At 44.2% G+C, this 17,307-nt stretch overlaps 1 protein-coding gene across 3 annotated transcripts in view; it reads left to right on the forward strand.

The window, feature by feature from the left end:
* Nucleotides 1-17,307, forward strand: part of ABTB3 (ankyrin repeat and BTB domain containing 3) — a 288,735-nt gene that overhangs the window by 149,866 nt on the left and 121,562 nt on the right. For all 3 annotated transcript variants that reach the window (XM_059186771.1, XM_059186772.1, XM_059186770.1), the window contains exon 2: nucleotides 16,357-16,506. In XM_059186771.1, the coding sequence (XP_059042754.1) occupies nucleotides 16,357-16,506 (150 nt within the window). The remainder of the gene's footprint in view (nucleotides 1-16,356; nucleotides 16,507-17,307) is intronic.

Genomic DNA, 17,307 nt, shown 5'->3' on the forward strand with positions numbered 1-17,307 from the left:
CATCCTTCCTTCTCTTGAAAGTGGCTCAGTCCCATTTCAGCAGTCTGGTCTCAGTGGGCAGGAGCAGTTCCCCCTCCTCACAGCAGGAAACAGAGCAAGCTGCTCCATAAGCTCCTCTTTACAAAAAATAAATAAATAACTAAGAAGAAGTTTTTTAAAATTATGTATTTATTTGAGAGAGAGAGGGAGAGGGAAAAGCAGACTCCCCGCTGAGTAGAGAGCCCAATGCTGGGCTCCATCCCAGGACCCCGAGAGCATGACCTGAGCTGAAGGCAGACGGTTAACTGGCTGAGCCACCCAGGCGTGTAAGCCCCTCTTGTTTCCCTCCACGTCAAGAGGGCCTAGGGTCTGAAGCACATCCCCAAAGCAGAAGACAGTCTCAGACACAGAAACTGAGAAATGGAAAGAGGCTGGGGGCCATGGAGAGCAACATGGGTCCCTGAAAGGACGTTTCTTCAATGGGCTTCAAGGAGTGAACACCAAGACTGTTTCTAAAAATAAAATGGCAGGGACATCTTGGTGGCTCAGTGGGTTAAGCCTCTGCCTTTGGCTCAGGTCATGATCTCAGGATCCTGGGATGGAGACCCACATCAGGCTCTCTGCTCAGTGGGGAGCCTACGCCCCCCTCTTTCTCTGCCTGCCTCTCTGCCTACCTGTGATCTCTCTCTGTCAAATAAATAAATAAAATATTTTTAAAAAATAAAAATAAAACAACAGAGACAGTGATCTAAAGGCCAAGCAAGAAGTGTCTGGAAGAACTGAGAAAGGAAGTTATGAAAAATGGCATTCTTTGGTCATCTCTGTTTCTGCATTAAACTCTGGAATTTACCTACAGGGGAAAAAGTCAAAGGCTGATGGAGGTGCCCTGACTGAAAACAGCTCCTATGATTTAACATGAGATTAGATGTCTGGGCTTTTAGAAGGATAAGTGACATTCACGCCAGAACAACTCCATCAGGCCCCCTAAGGAGGTTGGTAAGACTCAGCCTAAATGTGGGGAGCATTAGTCTCCTGTACATGCTGTAACACATCACCACAAGCTTAGTGGCCCAAAACAACATAACTTATTCTCTTACCATTCTGGACATAGAGTCCAAACCAAGTCTCACTGAGCTAAAATTAAGATGTCTGCTGGGCCATGTTCCCTTCTGGAAGCTCTAGGGGAGAATCCCTTTTCTTGCTTTTTCCAGCATCTAGAGACTACCCGCATTCCTTTGCTGTGGCCCCTTCCATCTTCAAGAGCAGCTGTGGCCAATTGGGTCTGTATCACACTGCATCACTCCCGAACAGACTCTCTGCCTGCCTCTTCTCCATTTGAAGGACCCTCATGAATACACTGGGTCCACCCAGATAGTCTAGGACTATCCGCTTATTTTAAAGTCAGCCGGTTATCAACTTCAATTCCATCTGCTACTGTAATGCCTGACCCACCCACCCCCATGGTACTTAACATCTTCACAGATTCAAAAGATTAGGATGCCAACCTCTTGGGGGACCATTATCTTGCCTACCACACGATATTAAGAATATAGGATAGCATTCTGATTCTTTCAAAATTGGGGATTCATGGCTGGAACTGGAAATGGCTTTCTATTACCAAGAAATGGGATTAAACCAAGTTAGTGTGACCTTAGGAAAGGTACTTAGCATCTCTGGTTCAACCTTGGTTTTCTCATCTCTAAAATGAAGAGTTTAGCTATAAGCTCTCAGAATAAGCCACCATGGCTTCCCCTTCTCTCCTACCAAGGGTCTGGCACATAACAGACACTCAGAAAGTATTTGTACTGACTCGGGGTTGGGGCTGGACCTAGTGGTGTCTTAGCCCTCCCAGTTTCAAGGTCCATGATTTCATGACTCACAGTTCTAAATAAAACACAAATTTTCCAAAATGAGTATTCACATCTGTCAAGAAACTCCTTCTAGGCAGAAAGCATCTCATTTTTCTATGTGGCACAAATCTTTGTCCTAAAAGGCATTTTTTAAGATTTTATCTATAGAGACAGAGGGCACACTCGTGCACTAGCAGGGGGAGGGGCAGAAGGAGAGGGAGAGAAAGAATGTCAAGCAGACTCCCCACTGAATATGGAACCCAGTGTGGGGCTCAGTCTCACAACCCATGGGATTGTGACCTGAGCTGAAATCAAGAGTCTGAGGCTTAACCAAATGAGCCACCCAGGCGCTCCCTAGAAGGCATTTTGATTACACACATATGCTCACACGCACACACACTCACACACATACACACACTAAATGAATGAATAATTATAAATGTGTGTGTATATGTACATATGTACATATGTACACATATATGTATATACATACAGAGGGTGAAAGAGTATGTGTGTGTGCACACACACATGCACACATGCCTTAGTCTACTTTTCGATAATTATAATGTCAATTGCAAAGGGGTGTTGTAAGGATTAAAATAATTAATACATGTATAATGCTTAGAATAGTGCCTGGCTCGAAGCAAGGGCCACAAAATCTTAACTGTTGTTTTTCATCAGCGTTATTATTATCTTGACACAACACTCAGTCGGTGTGGACGTTCCACCAGGCACCCTGCTCTGGGAAGAAGGATCCTAGCATTTGTGGAAATCTGGGGCAGCTTGCTGAAGGAGGTCACATTTGAGCTCTGCCTTGAAGTCAGGTAGAATTGCTCCCTGTAAAAAGCCAAGGGAAAGGTGTTCTAGGTGGGAGGAACCTTGTGAGCGGAGGCATGGAGGTGGGGATCCAGAGCAAGTGAAGTGAGTACCTCTGTCACTTTAGAAGCCCTATGACATTTGATTGGACTGCTAGGTAGGGTAAAGTTCATAGAGGTGTTTAAATGCCCTGCTAAGAAGTTACCATTTACCGTCCAGGCAGCAGGGAGCCACTCAAAGCTGTTCAAATGGAGAAAGTAGTCATGAGCTCGAAGACTTTGCTTTAAGCAAAAGAATACTTTGGCATTACTGTGATTTGTGATGCCCCGAAACACACAATGTATCCATAGTATTAAAATTCCATGGGGTTTAAAAATAACATACATTGACAGGAAATCTGAGGCACAGTAAGGTCCCCAGATCCGGAGAGGGAGTTTGAAAAGGTAGATTGTGACTCTCGGGTCCCAAGAGAAAGGGTGTGAACACACACACGAGAAAGCACCAGGACAGGTCAGGAGACAGAGGGAAAACAGGAGTGTGGGCAAATGAGTCTTTCTTGTGGTTTGCACTGGAAGGAGCTGGTGAGGCAGGTTGAGCAGATTTAGAATTGACTGATTTGAGTCATTTCAGTGGGCTCTGGGGCATAGGGGACTGTCCCTGGTTGTTTGGTACCTGGCCCCGGGGGTGATTAGGGTAGGAGGCTAGTGACCGGGTGCTTGAGAGCCTGATTAATAAGGAGTGTGGGCTCTGGATTGGTGGGTTCCTATTTGGAAAGCACCTTCACTGGCAAGTTGTTTGCTTTCAGGAACTGGCAAGCCCAGGGAGGGGCAGACCCTCCAGATTAAGTGAGGCCCCCGACCTCAGAGCATCAGGATACAAAAAGTAAAAGATGTGGTGAATATGGTAGAAGTTGGGGCTAGGCAGGGAAGAAAATATGCAAAAAGACTTATTGAGTCAAGACTTCATAATAAGGGAGAGACCATAATAAATAATGGTAAGAAGTTATATCTGGACTACTTGACTTAAATCTGAGCTGCTTCATATATTCTTCCTGGACAGGCTTCCTATCTCTCCAGAAGCATCTTCATCCAGATGTATAGCTGCACCGCCCCTCTTTGCCAGCACAAACTGTGTGCTGCCTTCCCCAGGGGCCTGTGGGCTCCTTGAAAGTGCAGTACCTTTTAACAGCGGCAACAAAGGAGAATTTAGAGTCCTCTGGCGGTTTATTTTGCTCAGTAATCAGCTGCTGAATTTGGCCTAATGGGATTCTAATGTTTTTAAAAGCCAATTTAGTAATCTTTGTATTTTGGATGGATTGTGAAAGCCTTGTTAGTTATTTATATCCACGTACACATGCATGGCTGCAAATGGCAGATTTATGCTTTTATGTGCCATTAACATCCACACTGTGTTAACAGCAGCAGTTAGCCAGATCTCAAAATGTTGGCTTAACCTCCTCTATGCCTGTAAACACACACACACACACACACGCGTGCGCCTCTGTCATCCCATGTGGTCAGCCATAGGGTATTTCAACTTATTAAACGTCCTACTGAATAGTTCCTCACTCTATCATATCAAATAAGTGATATGTCTGTAGTCGCCAGGCTGTTTAATTAAAGATAATCAGTCTTGGAAGACTTGGGATACAATTAAATATACTTAGCACTAAAGCTTGGTTGAACATGATTTAATCTTTTTTGGGTGATTCAGGATCCTACAGGCCTTGGGGGCCTTTGTGATGAATATAAATGATCCTCACGCTCTTACTTTGCAGAAGCTCCCTTAGAAAGAGATTTCTAGTTGAAAGCCTGCCAAGTACATGGGATTCCACCGTAGAAGGTACCCTCACAATTACCTGGAATTGCTTTCTAGACATCCCGGGGATAACAGATCTGTGAATATTTGTCCTTGGCATAAGATGCTCTAACAGTTGGTGTGAAATTCATTTTTCAGTCCCCTTTTACTTCTCTAGCAGGGAGGAATCCTCAGTAGGGTGCTAATATATCATGAACACCTTTCTTTAAAATTTATCTTTTTTTTTTTAAATTAATGTCTCTTTCCCATCAAGAACTACCCAGGATTCATTCATTAGTTCAACATGTGTTTATCTAGCTAGTCTCAGTGAGACACAGTAGAATCAGGGAGTTGGCCAGAGGGGGTATAGCTAGATTTTTTTCAGGGCATATAATGTATATTCAAATAATGAATCCAGAGTTTTCATAATCTGGCATAGACCTCCATGCTTCCCCGACTGCTCACCATCTTCCCTTCCCTCTCTAGTGTGACCATCTTCATTAGTTCCATACTTAGATCCTGAAGGCAGAGTTAAAATGGGAAAGAAACAATTAAAATAGCCTCAACATGACTCTCAAAAACAAAAGGCAAAAACAGAACTGCAAGGAGAAATAGATGAATCCCCTATTATAGATGGAGATCTTCACACCCCTCGATCAGTAGTGAGCAGATCCAGCAGTAAGGACACAGGTGAACTCAACAGCATCATCCATTAACTGGACAAAATGGATATCTATGAACTACTTCATCCAACAACTATAGAATACACATTCTTCTCAAGCTCACACAGAACATTCGTCAAGTGGGACCACATTCTAGGCCATGCTGCCTTCAGCTCGGGTCATGGTCCCAGCATCCTGGGATCGAGTCCCGCGTCGGGCTCCTTGCTCGGCGGGGAGCCTGCTTCTCCCTCTGCCTCTGCCTGCCATTCTGTCTGCCTGTGCTCACTCTCTCTCTCCCTCTCTCTCTGATAAATAAATAAAATCTTTTTTAAAAAAAAGAAATTTAAAAGAATAAAAATCACACAATGTCTTCTTAGACTACAATGGAATTAACTACAAATAAGTAATAGAAAACTGGAAAGTCCCAAATACTTGAGGATTAAATAGCATACTTCTAAATAACATGTGGGTCAAAGAAGAACTCTCAAAAGAAATTTTAAAAATATCTTTAACACCATGAAAATGAAATATAACTTATCAAAATTTGTGGGATACAACGAAAGCAGCGCTTAAAGGAAAATTTATTATAGTGAATGAGTGTGTTAGAATGTAAGGTCAATGTAAGGTTAGAAAGATGTAAGGTCAATAATCTAAGCTTTTGCATTAGGAAACTAGGTAAAAAAAACAAAAAACAAAAAACAAAAAAAAACAAATTAATCCAAAGTAAGCAAAAGAAAAGACACAATAAGAATCAGAGCTGACGTAAATGAAATTAAAAACAGGAAATCAATAGAAAAATCAACAAAACCAAGCACTGGTTCTTTGAAAAAAATCAATAAAATTGATAAGCTTCTGGTCAGATTAAGGGTTAACTAAGAAAAAAAGAAATTACTAATATTAGCAATTAAAGAGGGGCATCACTACAGATTCCAAGGATGTTAAAAGAATAATACTATGAATAACTCTTCACCCACAAATTTGATAACCTAGGTGAAATGAATCAATACCTCGAAAGACCCAACCTACCAAAATTCACACAAGAAGAAGTAGATAATCTGAATATGTCTATATCTATTAAGGAAAATGAATCAACAATAGCCTTCCAGAACAGAAAACACTGATGAATTGTACCAAAGATTTAGGGAAGAAACCATACCAATTCTCTGCAGTCTTTTTCAGAAAACAGAAACAGATGGAATACTTTCTAACTCATTGTGCAAGTCTAGCATTGCCTTAATACCAAACCAGACATAGACATTGCAAGAAAACTATAGACAAGTATCTATCATGAACATAAATTTGTTAAAAATCCTCAACAAAATACTAGCAAATCAAATCCAGTAATGTATAAAAAGAGTCATACACCATGGCCAGGTGGGATTTATCCCAGGTAATCAAGGCTGGTACAACATTCAAAAATCAATTAATGTAATCCATCACATCAACAAACTAGAGAAGAAAAATCACATAACCATACCAATAGATACAGATAATCATTTGACAAAACCCAGCACTATTCATAGTAAGAACTCCTAGTAAACTAGGAAAGAGGGGAATTTGTTCAACTTGATAAAGAATACCTACAGAAACTCCACAGCTACATCACACTTAATGGTGAAAGACTCAAATCTGTCTTACTAAGCTCAGGAAAAAGGCAAGGATGCGCCGTCTCGTCACTGATTTTCAGCATTGTTCTAGAGGTCCTAGCTAATGCAATAAGACAAGAGAAGGAAATAAAAGGTATACAGATTGGGAAGGAAGAAATACAACTCTTTGTTCATAGAGGACATGATCATCTATGTAGAAGTCCAGAAGAACTGACCAAAACTCTTGGAAGTATTAGGCAATAATGACAAGGTTCCAAGATGTAAGGTTAATATGGAATTAATCTCCTTAGTATTTACCCAAAGGAATTGAAAATGTGTGTCCACATAAAACCCGCTGCTTTATTCATAATTTCCAAAACCTAGGAGCAACCAAGATTTCTTCCACTAATTGAATGAATACATAAACAAGTATATCTGGACAGTGAGGTATTATTCAGCACTAAAAAGAAGTGAATATTAAGCTATGAAAAGATGTGGATGAACTAAGTAAAAGAAACCAGTCTGAAAAAGCTAAATACTGTATTATTCTGGAAAAGGCAAAACCGTGGAGTCAGTTAAAAGATCAGTTATGGGCAAGGATTTGGGGAGGGAGGGATGAATAGGAGGAGCACAGAGGCATTTTATGGCAGTGAAATTACTTTATATGACATCATAATGGTGGATACCTGCCATTATGCATTTGTCCAAACTCCTAGAATGTACAACACGAAGAACAAACTCTAGCGTACACTGTGGGCTTTGAATGATTATGATGTGTTAATGTAGGTGCGTCGATTATGTGAATGTACTGCGCTGGTGAGAGATGTTGATAATGGGGGAAGCTCTGCATGAGTGGACATAGGGGATATGTGAGAAATCTCTGTATCTTACATTCAATCTTGCTGTGAACTTAAAGCTGCTCTGAAAAATAAAGTCGGTGGCGGGGGCGGTAAGAAAGGAGAAAAAAGAAGAAAGGAATAGAAATGAGTCAGGACCACCTGTAACTAAATTTAAAACCTACCACTCCACACCAAAAAATCAAAGAGAGAAATATGACACATTTGCCTGTGTTGAAGGAAAACAATTCTACTTGGAAAAATCTTGTAAAAATATTCAACGGCAGATGACAAACTAGGAAAACACATGTGCGTGACACCTGTCAGGCAAGAGGCTAATTTCCTTAATGTAGAAAGAACTCATACAAATCAGTGAGAATTTGATATTTCTACCAAAAACCAGGCAAAGGTATGCAAAAGCACAAAGGGAAACAGATGCTAGTGACTGTGATGAAACTATCTTGCTCATAATTACTTGAAATCAAATTAGAGACAGCTTGTCAGCTGGCTTATTGGTTAGGGTATGGTGTACACACGTGTGCTTTTTCTTCATGGCACTTCACACATTGCACTTGTATATTTATTTGTATGATTACTTGATAGATATTTGTCACCCCAGCCAGACTCTGAGCTCCATAAGTGTAGGACTTGTGTGTTGTTTTGCTCACACCACCTTTGTGTTTTCTGCAAATTGCACATTCTTTAGACCCAGTAAATATTTGTTGAGTGAATGAATAAGTCAGTAAATGAGAATGGGTAGAAAATTCTGGAACCTCACACAACCAACAGAGAAGAGTGGTGATGATGGGAGAGTAGGACTAGTTGCAGGAGAGGAAAGGAGATTGCTTTCAGGTTACCACTCTATCCCCTTATTACTTTTGAAGTTTTTGAAATGGGCATGTATAGTTTTATAATTAATTATTTGAAAGTAGCTCACTTTTTTTTAATGAATGTCAAAGATGAGAGTGGGTGGTGAGGAGAAGACAGAGGATACCTGGAGGTGAACTTTCAACTCACTACATTATCTCAACATGTTGATAAGTAAGCAAAGGGTCAGTCTGGGCTGGATACTGTCAAGACAGTTCCAAGGTGGCAGGAGATCCAGTCAGATGCCCTGCTCAGTCACACCAAGGGGCTGGTTGAGATCCTGAGTCTTGGACAGAGATGGAGAAGGATAAAGTGGGTGTCGAGAGTTCAGGAAAACCAGAGGTCAAATTCAAGTCATCCATTGAGCCAGAAAAGTTCCTCCGGCAACATTCTGAATCCAGGAGATGTCAAAAAGCTCAGGGCACATCACTTCTCTACTCAGAAACCCCCAATGGCTCCTATCTCACTCTGAGTAAAAGCCAAAGTCTAGAGTTGCCCCTGGGGCTCCCCCCAAACTGCCCTCACCCCTTCTCCTACCTGATTGCCTACTCCTTCCTCACCATGTCTGTTCCTTTCCCCAGTTAGACAGGCCCACCCCTCTTGGGACCTTTCCCCTTACTGCTGGTCCCTACTGCTGGTCGGCTCTTCCCCTGAGACACTGGCTGGGCTCACGTGCTCACTTCCTTGACATCTCTCTTAGAATGCCCCCTTCTCCGTGTGACCTGCTCCCAGACCCAGCTTCCCCTCCCCTCCTTTCCTGCTCTGCCCTTCTCCACGATGCTGGCCACCCAACCAGCTACATATTCTACTTACATGTTTGGAACAAACATACCAAGATGGCAAGAACTTCCAGCATTTGGCTACAGGACCCCTAGTACTTAGAAGAACAGCTAGCACCTAGGGTGTACTCAAATAATACTCACTGAAGGAGTGGACCCGTCAGAGTGTTTTCCTTTTGTTTCTTCACCATCCCATAACAGTCAATTTTCTCATTTATGCTATTAGTGTTAGAGCTGCCCCATCGCCCCCCTGTCTTGGTGCCCCGTGGCATATACAGTGCCTTAATAGCAGTGTGGCTGCCTCTGTGTCCTGCTGGCGAGGTTCACATGCCCAAACTCAGATTCTTATTAGCTCTCTTATTCCTGAGCTGGCTGCTAGGGAACGCTGGCTGCACCTGGCTCATATGGGGAGGGCAACCTACCCTGTCCCCTTTGGTCGCCTCTTCTTCTGTAAGGCTACCCTGTTCCCAGGGTAGCTGGGAGCTAGCTCAGCATGCAGTAGGCACACCCGCTCCAGTATGCAGTAGGCACACCCGCTCCAGTAAGCCCCAGTCTCCTTATTGTCTCAGGATCTCCCTTTCCCGACTGGGAGCTTCCTAAGAACAGGGGCTGCAATCTTTTTGAGTCTTGAGATCTCAGATGTGACCTTTGTATTGGGCCTTGAAGGATGAACTTGAACTTGCTGGGCACTGAGCAAAAACAGGGAGTTAATAAGATCTAGAGACAGTGAGGCTCAGGAAGAAGTACAGATGACTAGTGCAGACCACTCCTTCTAGAATTTTGGCTGTGAAAGGGAAGAGAGAGATGCACAGTAGCCAGAAGGGAAAGGTTTAGTTTTTAAGTCCAGACCCCTTATGGCCCAGTGCCCTCTATGGTCCCTGCCTCCCAGTCCTGCTGCTCCCTGCACTCCTCCGTCCTTCGACACCGTCTGTTCCCATCTTGCTCCCTCTGATGGAGGAAGTGGCTGCAGAGCTCCAGCCACTCTTAGATGCAGTGCCTCTGGGCCTTTGTTCTTCCTGGAATGTCCCAATAATAATAATAATAATAAGCTATTGTAGTGAGTTATTTATTGAGCTATTTCTAGGGACCAAGATTCACATGTATGTACTTATTTCATCATCCAGTGGCCCTATGAAGATTGCACTATACCATTCCTGTGCTATTCACAAGGAAACAGGCACAGGGAGGCTAAATAGCATGCCTGGGTGATGTGGCTGTGAAGTACTGATTCAACCCGGGCATTCATCTGGGCTCCAGATTCCACATTCTCTGCTCTGCTGTAAGGTGTCTGCTTCCCTGGGGCCCAGCTCCCCTGGGAAGCTTCCCTGAAGACCCCAGGCCAACTTGGGCTCACCCACCTGCACTCCCTAGTGGAACCCCATGCACACGTCAGCCCTTATGTGTCTCCCATAGGGTTTCAGTTGGTGGTGGGTCTGTCTCCCCTGCCGACCAGGAAGGGGCCTTTGGGGGCACAAATGTGTCCTGGTGTCTTTGTGGGGCTCGGTGTTTGTGGTTGATCTGTAAATATCTTCGTGTTCTTTCATGGTCAACGTGCTCATTCCTTGTATGTACTCCAAGCTCCATAGATGGGCCCGTTATTGAACCCATTTCTGAAAATTCTCCATCTCTGTGTTTTCTACCTCTTCTCTCTTTGGATGGTTTGGCTTCAGAAGTCCTATGAACTTTCCCTTTGAATATAACTTGTGATGAAGAAAAATGAACCATGGTCTGGGTTTATCCTAATTGGAGTATGGTATGCCTCTCACAGACGAATGGCTTGGCCAAGCCAGCCCTGAATTTGTTTCCCACTGCCAAGTATCTTAAGCAAGAAGGGGTTTCCAAGCCAGTTGTGCAAATATTTTTAAAAATCTGTTAACTCCCTATCTTGCTCCTTAAGGCATTTAACGGTAAATGAAAGCCTTCTGGCATCATGTGATTGAATTCCTCAATCTTTAGCTTCAAAGAACTTCACTCGGATTATTAGCAAACATTTATTGGCCCCCCCTTTTTTTTAAAAGATTTTATTTATTTATTTGACAGATAGAGATTACAAGTAGGCAGAGAGGCAGGTGGGGAGAGAGAGGAAGCAGGTTTTTCTGCTGAGCAGAGAGCCTGATGCGGGGCTCGATCCCGGGACTCTGGGGTCATGACCTGAGCCGAAGGCAGAGTCTTAACCCACTGAGCCACCCAGGCACCCTAATGACCCCCTTTTTGTGCCAGGCTGTCCATGTATATTATGCCATATGGCTTCCCCACCATGCTGGAGGTAGATAGTGTCAGACATCTTACAGAGGGAGAAACAGAGGCTCAGAAGAGCCAAGTCACAAGCCCTGTGCCACACAGCTGGGGTACAACAGCACCGAAATCTGAACCCAGCCAGATCTCTCTGGTGCGCATTCAAGGGTAGTTCTGCTAAACGCCAGCTGCTTCCTTCTCATCTCTTAAAGCCAGTACTGGTGCCAGGACCCTCTACTTTAAATTCTGGGGATAACTGAGCAATGAACAAGGCCTAGCTTGGCAGGAGAGGCTTGGAGAATTTGTTCTCTCCTCTTGTAGCCAGACAGGCAAGGCAGAAACCCAAGCCCATGTCGTCGGTGCCAAGACAAGAAGACAAGCATCATCTCCTTGTTTTCCTCCATCACTGTCATCACCACCATCAGTGAGGGGAGAATAGCTAAAGGCTGGTGGCTGTCTTATTGGGATTTCTCTTGGTGGGTAAATAGCACCCAGATCCAATAATAGGATGGAGACACAGAGGAAAGCTCAGAGGAGAGAAGGGACGGCTGAACATTCTATTTGCCAAGGGGCTGTCCAATGCATACAGGAAGGAGACATTGACAGGGACAGAAGGGCAACCCAGATCATCCCCACCCGAGACAGAATGCCCATGTGGTTGGCCCAGAGGAGCAGTTCTCATATTTTGTATTCTAAGCAACCTAACCAAAAGGTTGTCTGTCTCCAGTCCCACAAGATTTCGGAAAGATGATCCTCAAGACTGTTTGAATTCAGACATTAAATAAACAAAACTGCACATTTGTGGCAACAGGGTAGTTAGCAGGCGCTTACTCTATAGGCCAGAAGCTTTAAATATCCGTATTATCTTGTGTAATCACCACAATAAACCAATGAAGGAGATATTTTAACCCCTCTTTGCAGACCTGGAGACTGGGGATCTGGAAAGTTCTTTGTCCAGGTTGCATGGAGGCTGCCGGGGGATTAGGGTCCATGGTTCTGCCAAGCCCACTCTGCCCCACCTACGGCAAGCACTAGAGATGAGAGGCCTGGCAGTACGGACACCCAAAGGCATTAATTCAACATCTTGTAGGACCCAGAGACCCATTTGAGAATGCCAATCAACTTCCCCTTTAGACAAATGCACAAGCCATTCCAAAGTAAGAGAATTTTAGGGAGACCATGACCCCTTCACATTCATGGTTGATGATGGCTTACGGTCAACTGCTCCTCAGGGAGATTATTCCTTCTAGGTGCAAAGAAGTCATATGTGAACCTTGGTTCTCCCCGTCTTAGAACTTGAGTCTTAATCACTAGGCTTTGGCTGTCCTTGGCTCTAGTAATGGAAATTGATGAGTTTTCCAAAGCTCAGGCCTGTGTCTGACACTAAAAGCTGATGCTGAGATCTTCTTATTGACCTAGTTGATATTTATGCCAAAAAAAAAAAAAAAACACCCAAAACTCCAGTTTATGTGTATATCCCATACAGAGTCCTCAAAAAGAAAAAGAAGAAAGAAAACCCTGATATATAATCTTTGCATAATAGACCAATTATAGATTTTCCAAATCTCAGTAATCAAGCTTTCAAAGCCTCTTTGAATAAATACACTTTCATTTAAATTCCATAACCTTCTAAAAGAAGGAAGAACAGTTCCAAGGGAAATTATTTATTCTTATGATAAAGCATAAAGCAGTCCAAAGCTGGGCTTATACACATTAGCTGATTTTCATCTCCATTAACATATGTTGAGCCACTATTATATGCCTAGCACATGCACAGTACTTCAGTACACATGATTCCATTTCATTGCTCATGCCCAGCAAGGCCTTTTGGGAGACAAGGCCATTATTTTAACCTTCATGTCATGGAAGAGGAAACTTAGGTCCAGAGAGGCCCCATGACCTGCCTCAGGTGAAACATGGGTGGACAGTGGCAGATCCAGGACTGAAGCTCTGGGATCCAGACCAACCCCCATGCTTGCACCTCAACCAGGTGTGAAACAATGTCTCAGATGTCTGCTTGAGAATAGAACTTCCTGTATGTAATGCAAATACCAAGAAAACAAGCTTGTGCATATGTGCAAGGGTCATTCATACGATGAATTAGAAAATTTTTGTCCTCTACCACATTCAGGGCTCACTTGTGGGTCCCCTTTGCCGTGAAGCTCCCAACCGCTTCTCCCAGCAGAGGACCTCATACCCTGAAACCTGGGGCCACTTATCACACTGGGTCATGATCATCTGGTGCCATCTGCAGTGAGCCTCCACGGGTAGTAAATTTCTGAATAAGAGTCAGGGACATTGGGGGCCTCTGGGGAGGGATTGGACCAACATTTGTTGCCGTGGCAACGGCTTCTCAACTTGGCCTTGGACCAACTGTCTCAGCAGGTGAGTAAGCAGGAGGAAGCAAGGATGACTCAGGGTGTCCCTGCTTAGGGTGAAAGGGAGGGTGACTCATCTATTGAGGCAAAGGAGGCAGGCAGAAGACCTGCCTTGGATGTTGGGTATTTCTGTGAAGGTCTAGTCTTCCCTGCCAGGCTGAGGGTTTCTGAAATGCAGGGACCACCTCTCAGTCATCTCTCCATCCCCTGCAGAGCCTCTCACAGCACAAACTAGTGTCCAGTGAATGGTGAACCTGTGTTGTCCAATTAATGCCAAATTGTATACCAGTGTCAGCCACACTGTTCTTCAAACTGCTTGTCGTGACCCATGAGTGGGTCATGAAATCACTTTTGGTGCTGCACACCAGCATTATTATTAATGAGACGGAAGAGAAGAGAAAAGGAAAAAGAATGAGAGTGTGTCATACATTGTCAGGATCATTATTATTTTACGGGAAACTTTTTTCATGAAAAACATGAAAAGTGTGCAGTGGAGGTGGTGGGTGTGTGTGTGTGTGTACACTGGGCTATGATATAAAATACATTTTTATTCTGACTCACAAAGTGTTTGAAAAATAGTAGAGAACAATTTTAGAAGGACACTTATTTGGCCAGTTTCCTGCTTATAGGAATGTGAAACTCTAATGGTCATTCGTTTGCATTGTTTATCTATGTATTCGGTGTTCATCTACAGTCATCTACAAGAGTTGCTTTGTCTGCTGGGTCATCTTGTTTGGTGTGAATGGGAAACATCCAGGAGCAAGTGACAGGCTCAGTGTGGCTGGAGTCACTAATTGGGCAACAGGGGCCAGAAGAGCTGTGTGTGACCGGGGCCACCTCAAGCCTGCCCATCTTCAAAGCAGGAACCTTTATTTGTTGAAATTTTGTGCTTCAAACAGGGTGAGAAATGGGCCAGAACTGCTGACATCTGCAATCTGTCTGTCTCCCCTCACCCTACCAGTTGGCTTAAGTCACTTGGCACCTCTGTATTGATACCGTCGTATTGTTCCCATGGGTTTTTTGTTTTTCTGTGTGTGTAGTTTTATTGTCATTCGCTGTCTTGTCTCCTCAGTTAGTTTAGGCACTACTCGAATTTATCTTCTGCTGCTTTTGCATCTCCAAAATGCCTTGCAGGGTTGGGAACAGAGTAGGGACTCAATAAATGCTTCCTGTGTGTTAACAACTACTCATTGCTGGGATCCCTTCTAAGACGTCCCTTCATTCCTCACATTCTCGAATTGTAGGGCACATACCATATGGCTTCGTGGTTGTGTGTGATAACAATCTTCCCCTTCGCTTAGACTGTGAGCCCACTGAGGACAAGGAGTGTGTGTGTTCTTTTTTTTTTTTTAAGATGTATTTATTTATTCTAGAGAGAGAGTGCATATGAATAGGGGATGGCCAGAGGAAGAGAATCCCAGGGAGACACCACTCCCAGTGCAGAGCCTCACATGGGGCTCAATCCCACAACCCTGAGATCATGACCTGAGCAACACCAAGAGTCAGACGCTCCACTGACTGAGCCACTCAGGTGCCCCAGGAGTGTGTGTGTTCTATCCATCACTGTATCCTTAGCCTCTAGCACAGCACAGTGCCCACCTGCCTTGTGATCTGTGTATCTGTTAGTCATCACCCTAACAATGCTGACTATCAGCTAACCTCCACTATCTCAAAGGCAGACCAAATTGATACTGGTTTTTGTAGAGTAGCTCTAAGCTATAGGTTGGTACTGGAGCTGCTCCATGTGTCTCCTCACCTTGAGCGAGCAGGCCAGCCAGGGAATGTTCTTGTGATAATGGCAGAATTACAAAAGAGCAAGTTCAGCTGTACAAACGCTTTTCAGGCCTTCGGTTCTATCACGAGCATTAGTCTTTTGGCCAAAGTAAGTCAATCAGTCAACCCCAAAGCCAAGGAGCAAGAAAGCAGGCTCCTGCCTAGGGAAGTTTTGGTGGTGGAGGGAAAAGTAAATATTTCTAAATAACCTCCCCAAGTAAGTTCTCTGGCTCTTGCTAAATGTTCATGGGATGGCAAGGAAGGGAAGAAATCATTAGACGCCAGAGGTTTCCCATAGGTTTTCACCATAAAATCACAAAAGTCCACAGGGACTCTTCTACCACAGAGAAAGCCCGAGTTTTGTCTAACAAATAATAGCCCAACCACCCAGAGTTAAGTTTGTTGGAGAAATAAAGCAAGCCCTCAGGAGCGACAGCTGGCAAAGACTCTTCTTCTGCTCATGGACATTCAGGGGAGGCAGCTGACTCCAGGAAGGAGAATGGGACAGTGACCACTGGTTCCAGAGGCATCTCTGACTGGATAGAAGCCAGGCTGGAGGAAAGGGTTCTAGTTTGTGTCCTTTGGCAATATGTGCATGCAGATGAATGCCCACATGTCTGTTAAAATCAGCAGGTCGGGATCTTCAGGGGATCTTTTAAAATAGAGCCCTGGATGCCATGTTGGCTTTGCAGTACCAACCCTGGCATGGTTCGAAGTGGTGCAAGGTTTTACACCTCTCCATTGGTTACCTGAAAAATAACACTGTTTTCTTTCATTGTCTTTCCTCGCCCACTGCAGGAGTGCTGTGCCTGCCAGACAGCCTGAACCTTCACAGGGACCCGCAGCGGTCAAACAAGCCAGGCGACCTGCCCATGTTCAGCCAGTCGGAGTTGAGGACCATCGAGCAGTCCTTGCTGGCCACCCGTGTGGGCAGTATCGCAGAACTGAGTAAGTGGACACTGGTTCTCTGCCCTCTCTGTTCCCAAGGTGCCCCTCCCCTCAGGACAGTGCTTCATCACCAGCCAGGTGACAGCTTGTATTGAGCACCTGCTGTGTGCACAGAACACTGCCATGGTAGCCATAGGGAAGGCAAGGGTTCTGGAGTCAGGCAGGTCTGATAACATTTCCTGCCACTGTCACTGTTCTAGGTCAAGTTCTTTTCTGAGCCTCAGTTTCCTTTTCTATAAAATAGAGAAAATAACAGTACCTGACTTAAAGTATGGTTTTGCTGATTCAGTGAGCTAATGCCCATAAAGAAGCTTTGCCATGGTGGCTGACACACAGTAAATGCTCTATAGATGGTGGCTGTTCATTGTTGATTTCCAGTGAAATCGTTTTAAAGCGTAAATCACATTTTCCTCTGATCAGAATCCTCCACTGGCTTTCCATCTGACCCACAGAAAAAGCTAAAATTTTCAGAATTGCTTGTAGGCCACACCACATATCCCTTTTATTTTTCTGCTGTCCCTAAGACCCCCTGAACTCCAGCCAGTCTGGCCCCTTGGTTTTCCTTGACTATAGCAGACATGCCTCAGGACTTTGCACTTACTATTCCCTCTTCCTCAACTGCTCTTCCTCCAGATAGCCACATGGCTAGTTCCCTCATTACCTTCAAGCCTCACCCAGAATTTTAATACCCTTTAGGGGCACCTGGGTGGATCCATTGGTTAAGCATCTGACTCTTGGTTTCAGCTAAGATCATGATCTCATGGATCTTAAGATTGAGCCCCACACCAGGCTCTGCACTCA

The sequence above is a fragment of the Mustela lutreola genome, chromosome 8 (assembly GCF_030435805.1).
Source record: "Mustela lutreola isolate mMusLut2 chromosome 8, mMusLut2.pri, whole genome shotgun sequence".
NCBI classification, from domain to species: domain Eukaryota; kingdom Metazoa; phylum Chordata; class Mammalia; order Carnivora; family Mustelidae; genus Mustela; species Mustela lutreola.